This window comes from Lycium barbarum, chromosome 8, assembly GCF_019175385.1.
Source record: "Lycium barbarum isolate Lr01 chromosome 8, ASM1917538v2, whole genome shotgun sequence".
In the NCBI taxonomy this organism is placed as follows: domain Eukaryota; kingdom Viridiplantae; phylum Streptophyta; class Magnoliopsida; order Solanales; family Solanaceae; genus Lycium; species Lycium barbarum.
The window spans coordinates 110,788,408-110,803,987 of NC_083344.1; the positions used below are offsets into that span (position 1 = coordinate 110,788,408).

General features: G+C 36.8%; 1 protein-coding gene and 1 long non-coding RNA gene across 3 annotated transcripts; one reads left to right on the plus strand and one right to left on the minus strand.

The window, feature by feature from the left end:
• Positions 1–4,288: 4,288 nt before the first annotated feature.
• LOC132606692 (cellulose synthase-like protein D4) lies at positions 4,289–9,263 on the plus strand. The gene is made up of 6 exons (XM_060320293.1): positions 4,289–5,084; positions 5,597–5,989; positions 6,165–6,969; positions 7,082–7,486; positions 7,575–7,909; positions 7,999–9,263. Exons 1-6 carry the CDS (start codon positions 4,603–4,605, stop codon positions 8,963–8,965), a joined length of 3,387 nt encoding a protein of 1,128 aa, XP_060176276.1. The 5' UTR covers positions 4,289–4,602; the 3' UTR covers positions 8,966–9,263.
• A 308-nt stretch (positions 9,264–9,571) lies between these two features.
• On the minus strand, positions 9,572–14,540 carry LOC132606693 (uncharacterized). 2 transcript variants are annotated; one of them, XR_009570019.1, is made up of 4 exons: positions 14,202–14,540; positions 11,545–11,603; positions 11,141–11,279; positions 9,572–10,236 (listed from the first exon to the last, which is right to left on the minus strand). It is a non-coding gene; the product is annotated as an uncharacterized LOC132606693 (long non-coding RNA). The 2 variants fall into 2 exon arrangements; XR_009570018.1 differs by having other exon boundaries at positions 9,572–11,279; positions 14,202–14,539.
• Positions 14,541–15,580: the final 1,040 nt, after the last annotated feature.

Consider the following 15,580-nt stretch of genomic DNA (forward strand, 5'->3'; position numbering starts at 1 on the left):
AAAAATTAATTTAACTTGACAAAAGTAAAAAATTATAAACATACACTTGAAATAATATTACACTTGTATAATCTAGGTTAACTCATAACCAACCCAACCATTTATCACCCAACCCATATTTACCCACATAAAATATGGGCGGTTTGAAACTCAACCCATTTTTATTCAAGCCATTTTCAACCAAACCAAATCCAACTAAACCCACCCATTTGCCACCCCTACTCATGGGTCACGTCTCCCTACAGTCCTGTGGAGCTCCGTGTATATACAAGTTTTGGATGGTGAATTGCATTGCATCGCATCGCATCGCATCGCATCGCATTGCATGGTACTCCTTAACTGATTATTTGTTTACTTGATTACGTGATCTTGAATTTACTTTGCACTTGATTTACCCTCTACCCTGTTAAATGAATGGTTCAGAGTAATGTAAGTCGGATTCTTCTAAAATAAGACTTTCTTAATAACTTCATCACTACTTCATCGTTATCGGTCTATGAGATATATTGAGTACACGTGCTTCCCGTACTCATACTACAGTTGCTGCACTCTTTGTGTTGCAGATTCTATTCCGAGTGCTAGTGGAGTTCGTGTAACCATCTGAATCTGAGGTTGTTGACTCTTGAGATCTAGTGGTGAGCTGGTCAGTCCCCTTCTATCTTTATTTATTTTGTCTCTTTTATTCCAAACAGTTTATTTGGTCAATTCAGCCTTGTGCTATATTCTTAGTAGCTTTTGTAGACATGATACCAGTCTTGGCCTCTTGGGTGGTATTTGTATTTCCGCAATTTGTTTATTAGTAAGAGACTTGACTTTGGTTATTTTGTGTTATCACTTTACTTTTTCCACTTAATTATCTCAAATGAATTGATTGTTAAATCAGTTTGACTTATCTATCGGGTTGAAAATAGGTGCCTTCGCGGCTTATGAATTTCGATTCGCGACACTTTCTCACTTTTTATATAAATCTAGATGTCATATTGTCATGTTCCTCTTTCGAGTTTGGTATTTGGTTTGCTCGAATATTTTAGTTAAAATCCTACTTATATATCTCAATGTTGTTTTACGTTGTCCTTTAGTTTGTTTGGGGTGTGTTAATGACCAACACAACCGCCAGGACTCTTTAGCCATCTTGGTACTGTTGTCATCCCAAGATATTTGAGTTTCTTATGTTGATATTTGGTCTATATTAATATGCAAAAAAAAAAAAAAAAAAAAAAAAAAAAAAAAAAAAAAAGAGAGAAGCGCAACAACAAAGTGGCAAAAATTTAAATATTTTCTAACCTTACGCTAGGATTTGGGAAGGACATTTACGAGACTGAGGTGAGTTTTAAGAGAAAGACGGGGGAGGATTTTTTTTGCTGTAACTGACTGTGAGCATGGGAATTGCATTGCCGAGCAGAGGGCGGAGAGAAATTTGGTGGTGTTGCTGGCTGGTCATCCGAAAAGACCAGCTAAGCATCATTGGCTTGGTCAACCTTTACCTGATCAACTACCTAATACTATGCAGGCTCATCAAATAGCGCTTTTTAGCTTTCTTCAAGATTTGGTCCGAACTGTTCGGCAGATTCCCACGCGTTATGCACCCATTCGCCACTTTGTTCTCAACTCTTCTCACCTCCTGGGCGAGACAAGCTACCTTTAGCTAGGAGCATCTTTTCCTTCTACCCAGGCAGGGGAGGATTTACCTTGACCCGAGGAGTGTCACGTGACACTGCTTCGTCGATTTTTGTTACTAGACATACATATATAGATTTATATATGATAATTAACACAAACATAGAAAGTGAAAAAACTAAAAGGACACTACTTGTAAACGTAGCTGCGCACTAGCCTAGTGGTTATCCGCTCCAAGTTCACGTGAGAGGTCGCAAGTTCGAACTCGGTCTTTGATGACTGTGAGAGCGGTTGGCTATGTTTCAAATAACAACCCTAAAAGTGACTTACCTGTGTCATTTCCCATGCAGAAATAATATTAGACACATGCCATATTTTCGTGGACAACCAATCACTTAAAGCACGTGTATTTGCTGCTCTACAAGGACTAGCTATAAACTTTTATCTTTAATTCAGATGCAAACATCAGTTACTCACGTTCTTTTCTTCCGGTTAATGAATCATTTCTTCTTTAAATTTACTTGCTTAATAATTGATTACGATTTTTGAAATATACAGGTTGGAGTCAAGCCTAACTCCTCCATCACTATGATGGAACAATATAAGTAAATAAAAAAAGAAAACATGAGCTTCAAATTATCAAATTTGATAACACGCGCAAGCGAATTGTAAAACGTATTATGTGACAAAGCTTCAAGTCACTAGTCTAAAGATCAGCATAACAATTCAAACTTAAGCTTGGGTGTGGTTATTCAAACTTCAAACCAATAGATTAAAGTCAAGCTGCAACAATTTGAAAGTCAGGCTAGTAGAACTATCACACTCAAACTCCAGGCCACTAGTCTTAAGTTTGCTGTTATTGGTTTCACTAATTTATGATATTGGATGTTCTAGGTCATGTCTAAACGATATTGCATGTGGCTCACTGTTTCAAGCGTTTTAGCGTAATTGTCAGAGAAAAATAAAAAATCCAGCCATATGTAATCTCAACCAAAATAAACTGCTCCTGGAAATAAGATTTTAGTATCTTTAGCTTGAATCAACTTTAATGTTTGTCCAGCTGATGGAAAAAAAGACAAGTTGAGTGAAATTCCTAGGACTTCTCAAAAGAATAAAAAGAAGATGGTGGATCAGAAGCCGTGTATGTTTATCAAAGTGTCTAGTTATGTAATACTTTTAAAATTATTGCCACATTTTAGATACGACTACGAAAGTAGCTACTTAGTATAGTTTTGACAGTTTCCCAAGTTAGGTCATAATTTGAGCCACTGATATGAAGTTCGAAATGTCACACCTTCAGACCACTAATATTATGTTTGGAATTTGACAAAAACCTATAATTTGCTCATATTTATCATTAAAGAATTAGGCTTTCTTTGATCTTTGAACGAGACGATAATAACAACTAGTTTTTGCCGTTGGTGTCTCGAAGCCTACTAGAGCATCGATTTTGGTGTATTACCTAAATCATATGTTAGACTTTAGATTTGATAATGCTTTGTTCTCGATAATACCATTGACCTATATTAATTAAATCACGCCATTATTCTTAACTAGTCAGCGCAGATTTTTACATTTCATTACCAATTTTGTTTCATATGATTACTTGTCTTCTGCGTCTAGTTATTTAATTGCCTCTCGGGATTCTATTTCTATAGCCGACGCAATAAAAGGTTTTGAGTCATTCTGAATAAATATGAGACAATGTCAGGAGATATTGGATGAAAATCGTGCTCAGAATTTGGTATATTTAACTACGGACAAGAAGTAACGAAATGCAAATGGGTTCTTTGCTGTTAAAGTTAATTCAAATTACTCTCTTTTAAAAATTTGCATGAAGTGATATTACACATAAAGTGATATATACATTAACATATTGATCTATTAAAGGAAAAGCTAAACGGTATACAATTTCTGACCACCGCTCTATCCAATATCATGTTAAGAACATTAATAAAGATGACCTGATCATTGGTTAGATAGTCAGAGTTGAAGATATAATAATATTTGGTGCGGAGAAAAATATTGTGAAAATCAAACACTAAAAAATATTTTTCATTAAAAAGGAAAAAAAAAAAAAAAGACATTCTTCTTAAGTTTTTCTTTGATATTACATTAGAAATAATTTAATTCTAAAAATTAGGAAATATTGGATATTGAGACAAAATTTCCTATAAAAATATATTTTGGAAAATATTGTCCTATATACCAAACATTTAAAGTGAAAAAGAAATCCAAAATACAAACACATAAAGTTTGAATTTAGTATTTCATTTGCCTTTTCTCTATAATTCAGAAACTCATTAAAATCTCAAATTAAAATATTAGTAGATGTAAAACATGTTAACAATAGCTTGAGGAATTTCTTCGTATCATCCATAATATCTCTTTTTCTTAATATGTACTATATACTTTTCACAAAATAATAGTTTCACTTGAAAAGTTACGTTAATGAGTGATTTTTGTATTTAATATATATAGCTGTGGGTATCTCTTTATATCTATACTCTCTCATTTCGATCTGTAACTTTCCTATTTAGTTACAAACTTTCCAAATTTTCTACACCTTCGCGCAACTCTCTCCCATCCAGCCAAACACCCTCTCATCCTCCTCATAAATTAATGCTCAGCTTTCCGAAAGTTTTTCTTTGCTTGGTGTGCCTCTCATTGGTTCTCCTTAGTAATAGGAGAACTAGTAAAAAAATTCAAAACCTTTGTAATATTGATAGTTAAGTAAATTAATTCAATGGCAGCCTTTCCTTTCTTTCTCTTTTAGTACTCAAAATAAAAATATTGAGGGTGGTCATCAGCTACAACATTGAAGAGCAAAAGAGTGATTCTCAAAGGTATGATGAAGAAAGGAAAGATTTGTTGCCACGGTTGAGAAGAAGACCACCCAATTAACTCACACGTTCATTGTCATAATAAAGTAGCTTAGTTTTACATAACTAAGGTTATGTTTGGAGAAAATTAAAGATAAAAAAAATGGCAAGCTTGTCAGGGCAACCATCGAAGAAGACAACACGTAGCCCTGGAGGAACAAATCCAGGCGGCTCCCAGGGTGGTGGTAGTAATAATAAGGGTAGTTCAAGCGGGCAAACAGTAAAATTTGCACGAAGAACGTCGAGTGGACGATATGTGAGCCTGTCGAGAGAAGACCTTGATATGTCGGGAGAATTATCAGGCGACTACATGAATTACACCGTTCAAATTCCGCCAACGCCTGACAATCAGCCAATGGATACGTCTGTTGCTGCCAAAGCAGAAGAGCAGTATGTTTCCAATTCGTTATTTACCGGGGGATTCAACAGTGTCACTCGCGCGCATCTCATGGATAAGGTCATCGAATCCGAAGTTAGTCATCCTCAAATGGCTGGATCCAAGGGTTCCTCCTGTTCCATGCCAGCTTGTGATGGAAAGATCATGAAAGATGAAAGGGGAAATGATGTAATCCCATGTGAATGCAGGTAATTTATTATGGGCTTTTTTATTTTTGGCCTGTCAGCCAAAATTAATTGCAGACACTAGCTAAAAATATACAAGAACCTATACACTGATTATTATGAGGCAGTGATGATCTTTAAATCTATCCTCCTGACCCAGTAATAAATAATAATTAAAAAAAATACACTGATTATGTATATTATATGTATATCGAATCAATATTATATGTATATTTATGTATATCACATGTATGTTATATTTATATATGTACTTAGTATATAAAACCTATTCATTTGCTGGCTATTGTGTAACTTAGACCACCGAAACGTGTTGAACTATAATTATCACATTTATTAATTAAGCAACTCATTGTTTATACAATTAGGTATCTTATTAGGCAATTAGAGATAAATAAATAACTTGCTATTACAGGTTAAAAGTGAAAAGAAAAATGTTTATATTGGCAGTGTATAAATTTAAATACATTAAAAATGTGTTGATAAACTAGAAGTTGATGCGTGTTTTTGTTTGTAAGGTTCAAAATATGTAGAGATTGCTATATGGACGCACAAAAAGACACAGGTCTATGCCCGGGTTGCAAAGAACCTTACAAGGTCGGGGATATTGACGACGAGATTCCAAATTTTTCTAATGGAGCATTGTCTTTACCGGCACCAGATGGTTCCAAAGGGGATCGTGGTATGTCTATGATGAGGAGAAATCAAAATGGAGAGTTCGATCACAACAAATGGCTCTTTGAGACACAAGGCACTTATGGGTATGGAAATGCTTATTGGCCTGATGATAGGGATGGGGATGATGGTGATGGAGGAATGCAAAAGAGCGCGTTGGATACATCTACTGATAAACCTTGGAGACCCCTCAGTAGGAAATTGCCAATACCGCATAGCATCATTAGCCCTTACAGGTACGTACTTTATTAATAATTTTGTGTTGTATAAACTCAGTTGAGTAATACTACATGGGTTCTATTTTAACTTGATTTCTTCTTCTCATGTTTTGTTACATAGGAGGAATAAAGTCATATAGTAGTTCCATGCATGCATTTTAATAATTTGTGAATTAATGACTATATTGTACAGGTTGCTAATTGTTATTCGATTTATTGTACTGGGCTTCTTCTTGACATGGAGAATACGACACCCAAATAATGCGGCAATGTGGTTATGGACGATGTCAATTGTATGTGAAGTATGGTTTGCGTTTTCATGGATCCTGGATCAGATGCCTAAGGTGTCACCCGTTAACCGCTCGACTGATCTAGTGGTACTACGTGAGAAATTTGACATGCCATCTCCATCCAATCCTACGGGTAGGTCGGATCTTCCAGGAGTTGATATGTTCGTGTCAACAGCTGATCCAGAAAAAGAGCCGGTTCTTGTCACAGCCAACACCATCCTATCCATCTTAGCAGCTGAATATCCCGTGGAGAAGCTAGCTTGCTACGTTTCAGATGACGGCGGTGCCCTTCTAACTTTCGAGGCAATGGCAGAAGCTGCTAGCTTCGCTGATTTGTGGGTACCATTCTGCAGGAAACATGAGATTGAGCCTAGGAATCCTGAAGCCTATTTTCTCATGAAGGGAGATCCTACCAAGAACAAGAAGAGAATTGATTTTGTGAAAGATAGACGGAGGGTAAAAAGGGAATATGATGAATTTAAGGTAAGGATAAATGGTCTGCAAGATTCAATTAGAAGGAGATCAGATGCATTTAATGCTCGAGAGGAAATGAAGATGTTAAAGCACATGAAAGAGAGTGGGGCTGATCCTTCAGAGGGAATTAAAGTGCAAAAGGCCACTTGGATGGCTGATGGAACTCACTGGCCTGGAACATGGGCTACCCCAAGCAGGGATCATGCCAAGGGTGATCATCCTGGGATCCTTCAGGTATATATATATATAGATATAATACTTACTTTCTTAAGTAAATACATAATTGTGATTTTATTATTTCTTTTACGAAATTGACATACATTCATTTTGCGAATTTTATTTGTAGGTAATGTTAAAACCCCCAAGTAGTGACCCACTAATGGGAGGGGGTGAAGATAAGCTATTGGAATGTTCAGACGTGGACATAAGGCTTCCAATGTTTGTGTATGTTTCACGTGAGAAGAGGCCTGGGTATGAGCACAATAAAAAAGCAGGTGCCATGAATGCCCTAGTGCGAGCTTCTGCCATATTGTCTAATGGCCCATTCATACTCAACCTTGATTGTGATCACTATATAAACAACTCCTTAGCTATTCGTGAAGGGATGTGTTTCATGATGGACAGAGGTGGAGAAGATATATGTTATATTCAATTCCCTCAAAGATTTGAAGGCATCGATCCATCAGATCGTTATGCCAATCACAATACTGTGTTTTTTGATGGAAATATGCGTGCACTTGATGGCCTCCAGGTAATAATATTTCACTTGTATTTTTATTTATCAATTTCATAACCATTAATTCTTGTTTAGAGACTAAACTTGCTAATCCATTGTATAGGGTCCTATGTATGTGGGGACGGGTTGCATGTTTAGGCGATTTGCACTTTACGGCTTTGAGCCAACACAACATGATAAAACACCACAAAAAGGTGCTGAGGCTCAAGCATTGAAAGCCACGGATTTTGATCCTGACTTAGATGTGAATCTACTACCTAAGCGTTTTGGAAACTCCACAATGTTATCAGAGTCTATTCCAATTGCTGAGTTCCAAGGCCGCCCTATCGCCGATCATCCTGCTGTCAAGTATGGACGACCTCCTGGTGCTCTTAGAGCACCAAAGGAACCACTTGACGCCACCACCGTGGCTGAAGCAGTCTCTGTCATATCTTGTTGGTAAGCTCCTTCCCTCCTACTTAATAATTAATATCCAAATTAATCTATCACTCTCTGCATGCATATAAATGCTTTTGTGATTAATGCAGGTACGAAGACAAGACGGAGTGGGGTGATCGAGTTGGATGGATTTATGGTTCTGTGACAGAAGATGTGGTGACTGGATACCGAATGCACAACCGTGGATGGCGTTCTGTTTATTGCATCACCAAGCGTGACGCATTCCGTGGATCGGCTCCTATAAACCTGACAGATAGGCTTCATCAAGTGCTTCGTTGGGCTACAGGTTCTGTTGAAATCTTTTTCTCGGGGAACAATGCCCTTCTTGCATCCAGAAAACTCAATGTCCTTCAGCGCCTCGCTTACCTGAATGTTGGCGTTTATCCTTTCACCTCCCTTTTCCTCATCGTCTATTGCTTTCTCCCTGCACTCTCCCTTATCTCCGGGCAGTTCATTGTCGCGGAGCTCAATGTCGCCTTCCTTTTCTTTCTGTTAACCATATCTCTCTGTCTCATTGGCTTAGCTATCTTGGAAGTGAAATGGTCTGGCGTTGCTCTAGAGGATTGGTGGAGAAATGAACAGTTTTGGCTCATTTCTGGAACTAGTGCCCATCTTGCTGCTGTCGTCCAAGGTCTCCTTAAAGTGATTGCCGGCATTGAAATATCTTTTACACTTACTTCCAAGTCTGCTGGAGAAGACGAAGATGACGCCTTTGCTGATCTATACTTGGTCAAGTGGACTTCATTGATGATCCCGCCTATTGTCATCGGTATGATTAACATCATTGCCATTGTGTATGCATTCGGTAGGGCGATATTTTCTCCTGTTCCTGAGTGGGGCAGGTTCATTGGTGGAGCCTTCTTTGCCTTCTGGGTGTTGGCTCACTTGTATCCTTTTGCTAAGGGATTGATGGGTAGAAGAAGAAAGACACCTACAATTGTATTTGTCTGGTCAGGACTCATTGCAATTACACTCTCCTTGCTATACATAGCTTACTTTGGACCTCGAGGTGGCGCCCCTGCACAAGGTGTTGCCGGTGGCTTTCAGTTCCCTTAAGCCATCAAATCAGATTAACTTATATCACAACATATGTTGGTTGCATCAGAATTTAGAGAAAGTAGATTTGAAATTAATGTAACTTATTACCAATATATTTTTTGCTTTCCAATTTTTTCTTGCGTATATAGAGTTCGAGTGAAAAATAAATAGAGTGGTTCCAAACAACTTCCGTTCTGGGAAATTGAAAAGTTCAGTTATGTAAACACTTGTGCTAGCCTGTATCTCCAAATGGACTACTAAAAACATTGTTATGTTTTACCCAATTTACATGTTTTGGCTTATGTCTGTTCTTTGTTCTGTTTCCTTACTCGCTTTCCTTTTTCATAAAATGATCAACTTTCTTTCATTTTACCGTCATATAAAATGCAACCTCATTATTAGAGTTTTTCGATTTTAAGGTTCCAAAAAATAATAAATACATAATTAAAGAGTTGGGAAATAATCTTCCCAATGGCACCAAAAAGGTTTCTTCTTAAAGTTTGATAACGTATTTTATGTTTTCTAGAATTATAATAATCGAAATTCACCATGTTGAGAATTTTACTATTTTGATAATTAAACCTCTTGTATGGAGGCATAATGAACGCTAGAGTAACAATAATATTAAGAGATCATAAACTATGATCAAAACAACCTCTAGGAAAAATGTTATTAACGCTACAAGAAAAATGGATCTTGGCGACCAATAATATTAAGAGTGCTACAAAAATCTAATCTCCACTTGTCATTACAGGTGTTGTCACTAAAAGACAATGACGAGGTATAATGTCTAATCCTTAGTATTAACAGTTATAAACATACTTTTGAAGCCGTTTGAATTTCAACCCTCTCTGAAGTCATAGTTCTTTAACTACCTCAAATACAAAGAAGTTGCTAGAAAAGTTGCAGGAATTTCAAAATTGGCTTTGATAGTGTAGCCACCGTCCTTAAAGAATTTAAGCCTCCCACTAAATTTGTTGCAGGAATTTGGCAGAATTCTTCCAGGATTTACAAAGCCACCAAAATTTAAATATCAGAACCTGGTTCGTCGGTCATTCGAGGAAATAATAAGAAGTACAAGAGAGCACACCCAGTTGAAAACATAATCTTCTCCATAGACTCTGGCATCACAACAAGATCAAAGGCCAGAAATTTATGGGCCTTCTTCGCCTTCTTATTAACGATTGAACCAAACAATATCAAGGAGGCTCTACTTGATGCAGATAGGATCATAGCAATGCAGGAAGAGCTTCATCAATTTAAAAGAAACTAGGTATTGCATCTAGAACCTAAGCCCAAAGATAAAACAGTTATTGAGACTAGATGGGTATTCAAAAATAAACAAGATGACCAGGGTACAATGATAAGGAACAAGTCAAGACTGGTAATACAGGGTTATAATATACGAAGAAGGAATTGACTTTAACGAAACCTTTGCACTAGTAGCTAGAATGGAAGTAATTTGCACGCTCGTTGCTTTTGCAACTTGTAAGAAACTCAAACTCTATCAAATGAACGCCAAGAGTGCTTTCTTAAATGGATACTTAAAGGAAGAGGTGTATGTGCAACAACCTCTAGGATTTGAGAGTCATGAGTACCCAAATCATGTTTACAAACTAGATAAAACACTATACTGGTTGAAACATGCACCAAGAGCATGGTATAAAAGATTGTCAAGTGTATGTGGATGATATTTTATTTGGTGTCACAAACGAACAGTTATGTAATGAGTTTGCTAGACTTACGGAAAATAAATTTAAGATGAGCATAATGGGAGACCTAAATTTCTTCCTGGGATTACAAGTAAAGCAGACCAAGGAGGGCACAAGGATCCATTAGCAGAAGTTATCAAGGAACTCTTAAAGAGATTTGATACGGAAAGGAAAACATGAAGCCCCTTGATACCCTAATAGCCACCGCCACTCGAGTAGACAAGGATGAAACAGGCCCACCAAAGATAAGAAGTACAGAGGTATGATTGAGTCCCTACTATATCTAACTGCAAGCAGACCCGGCATTTTGTTTAGTGCATGGCTGTGTGTCACGTTTCAATCATGTCTAAAAGAATCACTTATGAAAGCTGTGAAGAGAATTCTACGATATGTAAAAGACACATAAGAACTGGTCCTTTGGTATCCAGTGGGCAAAAATTTTGAACTAATAGGGTATGCTAATGTTGATTACGTTGCATACCTGGTGGATAGAAAGAGCACTTCTAGAATGGCACACTTCTTAGGATCATGCTTGTCATGGGCTATGAAGAACTAGAATTCAGTTGCACTGTCAACTTGTCAAGACCCAAATTTCAAGCCGTGAAGGCACTTATCCCAACCTGGTAAGCGAATCATTCACAACCGATCAAGCAAGTTCAACAAGATTATTACGCAGAAAGAAATAAAAAAACACTTTCAATTCACAAATAAGTCTTGTAGTCATAAATAAGCGGAAATAAGTACTACAACCCCAAAACATGGTGTCACAAGTACAAGAGCTACTGGAATAGAAAGTACTAGTTTGGAATAATGTCTGAATGTAATAGAAGATAGAAATTAAATAAAAGAGAAGAATCATGTGACACGGATCAGCCAGCAGCTCACCCCAAATGCCTCGAGTATGTCTCATCAACGATCGGTGAAGCCTCGTGCTCCGTTAGACTCTGCACACAAAAAGGTGCATCAAGTGTAGAGTGAGTACGAAAATCAATGTGTACTCAGCAACATCGTCGACCGATTCTAAACTAAAACTGTGACGAGATTTGGTCTTCCAAGTTCATAAAGGCATACTTTCAATCCAACAAGTAAAAGATGAGAATTTCACCTACTTCAACAAGTATTCAAGAAATCAATCAAGTGGATAATTACATTTCAACCAATCCTTCAAGTAAGTCAAATAGTAAATTATCAATGAAATGATATTATATACAAATGCAATGCAAAGACCTTCTATCACTGGTATACACACACTCAGTGATATGAAATACGTGACCCATGAGGGACTCGCGAGGTCCATACACCACCCGGAATCATTTCCCATCAGGTTCTTAGACAATCCGACCCTCATTATCTATACTTAGCCCATTCGGCTATCAATCTGAATCTGTCAAAAATAACTTGTAGTACTTTTACCAAAACTCCTATTGAAAATCACCAATTTTGGCCTTTAATTTAGCTTAGATTCAGGTAAAACTCACAGATTTAAGTTAGAAACCATACCTTGATGATTACATTTCTCTCTCAAAAGTAATGTTTTGACGTCCCAAAAGTGCTCCCAAATGAATTAATTCAGATAAGATTTCTTTTATATCACAACAGGGATATATGTGGTACTTTCAAAAAAGCTTAAATGCTGTCAAAAAAACCAACCCAACAGTCTTTGGTAAAATGGCCATAACTCTTTGCATAGATATCGAAATCACGAACCGTTTGAACCATGGGAAACTAGGGCTACAACTTTCATTTAAACATCATCTCCAAATCTTTTTAGATTTAAAGAAATTCACTACTAAAGTATGAAAAAAACCATGATTCAACACTTTCGAATTTCCTCTAAACTCCCTCTAAGCACTGTGCCTAAACTCATTCGGAACCTCCCGATCACAAACCAAGTATGAATTTAAGTCATAAAACATGCTATGAATCAAAAAAAAGGGAAATTGTTGAATAGATGATGAGCTTGAATTGAAGTTTTGATGATTTGACAAATAATATACCCAGTGGCAATCAAGGGAGACATAAGAAAGGAATTGAAGAACCACATATCCAAACAGATCTCCAAAGAATTTAGTGAAGCAGTCATATCAACAAAGGAACTGCTCAGAGGAACTAATCCTTACTATCACATAACTGGAGTGAAAAGCTATTTCATGTCGACTTGGAGAAAATGAAATATTGGTTGATTCCTATTCGATGAACTGTTGGATTTCAAGTTTTGAAAATATTATCATAAGTTAATCAACATGGAATTAACATTGAAGTTGGAGAACATAGTCGATACGCATACAAGGAATAAAAGAAGATCCAATTCAAACAAGGTTTGGTTTTCGATTACAATTAATGAAATCAAAACTTGGTTGGAACAGTCAAGAGCGGCAACTACTTCTATATAAAACACGAACAAGCTTTGGAGCTTAACCACAACCGCAATCATAACATTCCAACGAGAGGCAAAGTGAGCGCGGTCAAAACTTAATCTTAAGAGAGCCAACTTCAAGTCGACAAAGAACCAGAGCTTATCAAGATTTATCATTAAGTTCTTTAGTTGTCTTAGTTAGGTTCTGTTGTGGTTCCATATATTTACCTTTGCAAGTATTGTGTAATAGGTGTTTCAATGGTTAATTAGTTGTAACTTTGGGTAGAAAAGGGTTGTTAAAGAAACATGTCTCTTAGGTATTGAAAAATATAAACCTTTTTAAAGCTTTTGTTTAGTGAAGTTTGAGAAAAAAGTCCTAAAGAAGATAGGTCGTGGTATTTGACTCTCTTAAGCAAGGAGTTTTCCGCGTGAAAATTCTTGTGTTGATTTATGTATTACGCTGCATTACCTTCTTGCGTAATTACTCTAAGAACTTGGTTCTTATTGTGCATAGGAGTAGCTCGATCCTAACGGATGACACATACAACGAGAAAATTAGTCAGAGAACCTGATTCTTATATTATCATGTATGCACCTCCTTTCAATAGAAAGCTGCGTAAGTATGTCTATTCTTCCAACCAACACAATTTAGTCCTATAATCCCTTTCTTAAAAGAAATAAACCTAAGTCAGCTCATGTACGTCGTTGGCCCTGTACCAAATACCCAGACTTATGAATTCCCTTTCTCACCCAATATTGACCCCAAATTGATACAGTTTCGCTTATAAATCTTAGGCTACTCAAATTTCACCCCTTTCACGATGATTTCAGATTGAATTTTCATCAAAACTCAATTAAGAAGCTTCTACCAAAAACTTCACACACAAAAGAGTACGAGAATCAATCGCATACCCACTCATTCTTTCCAAACTCATACATACTCAATCACTAAACCTGACACGGCTACTCAAACTTCGTCGGTTATTGTAACATTCTCTCAGGCATTCCATCAAACTTGTTTAGAATAGAGTGGTGGACATGCCTTTTTATCAATAAATTGGGTGATTTCTCACCATCTAACATGACGAAAATCAGTCAATCTAGTGGGTACGTACCCTGTCACACCTAAATTCGAATTCAAACAGAGAACAACATAAATAAGAGAAAAGAGGTCGAGCTTTGTTACCTGTTGTTCGACTGATGTTAGAGAATACGCGGGCAACTGAAAGGGACAACTATAAGACCTTGTGAGGATCGGGATTTTGTGGTGTAGGGGAGGTGTGTGTACAACTGTGATAGTATGAGAGTGGGAGTGTGAAGATGGAGAGTGTGACTGATATTCTTTTAGCCGTTACAAACTTCTTTAGAAAAATGGGATAAAAAGGGTTTAGGTGTTTATTTTTTTCATGAATTAAGGTGCATATGCGGCCTCAAATGTGAATTATGCGGTCCGCATATGCTCCATTCTTTACCCTTTTCACCGATGACGTAGACCACCGATATGCGGCTAGGGCTGCTTATCCATTGGATCGTACAGATCGTTAAATTTATCGGCTCAGCTTATCGATTATCGACTTTTAAATATACTAATTTACTAGTCATCCAAAAAAAAATATTGGTTGGTTCGGTATCGAATTAGCAATTATCGGACAATGTATCAGCTAAATTATATAACAGCTATCACTTTACAATACCTCCGCGGTACCTACTCTTTTAATGAAATTTGCCCACCTTACCCAAAAAAAGAACCTTTTTTCATTGTGCTTAATGCAGTGATACAAAAATTACTCCTAGTTTGTGTTTAGGATCTCAAAGTTCAAGAAAATTGTGTAACATATATTTATTATGGAATAACTAAACGAATATTAGTGATGCTAACGTTTCGTAAGAATTGAATGCCAAACTATTAGCAAAAATGCAACAGTTAGAGCCCCGACAACAAGAAGTATGGAAGGTTATCAAGTTAGAAACTGATTTCACACACCTTATACATCATAACCTTATCCGTAAGATCTCAGTAGATAGGAGTATATGGGGGCTGTGGCTTTAGCCTTATTGATTTAGGATTTACAAATTATAATAAATATTTTATATACCTAGGGGTAAAAATGTAAATATCATAATTCCTAACGGGTTAACGGTTTACCCGATAAGAAAATTGAGTAATCCGCCCCCCGCATCGATAAACCATTAATTATAACATTTTAATCTGTTCACCATCCGCTAATCTGATAACCCAATACCAATAAGCTAATTTTGAGATTGGATTATGAGGAACAATTTGCTTTTGAACAACCCTATATACGACTGCGTCCTTCATCCGCAGAATCAAAATGCTACCGCATATGAGAGATCACAAATAGCCCAAACCACCAGATTCACTTGAATGGTATGCGATACAACTAGGGCCGCATATCATTCTGTATTTCCAAAATGTTATCCGCAAATTGAATTTTTTTTTCTTTGATCCTTCATTTTCTTTCCAACTCCATTTTCCTCCACTTTTGCATTCCTAAAACACAAACAAACATTAAAAACCAAGAAATCAATAATTGATTGCCTCCC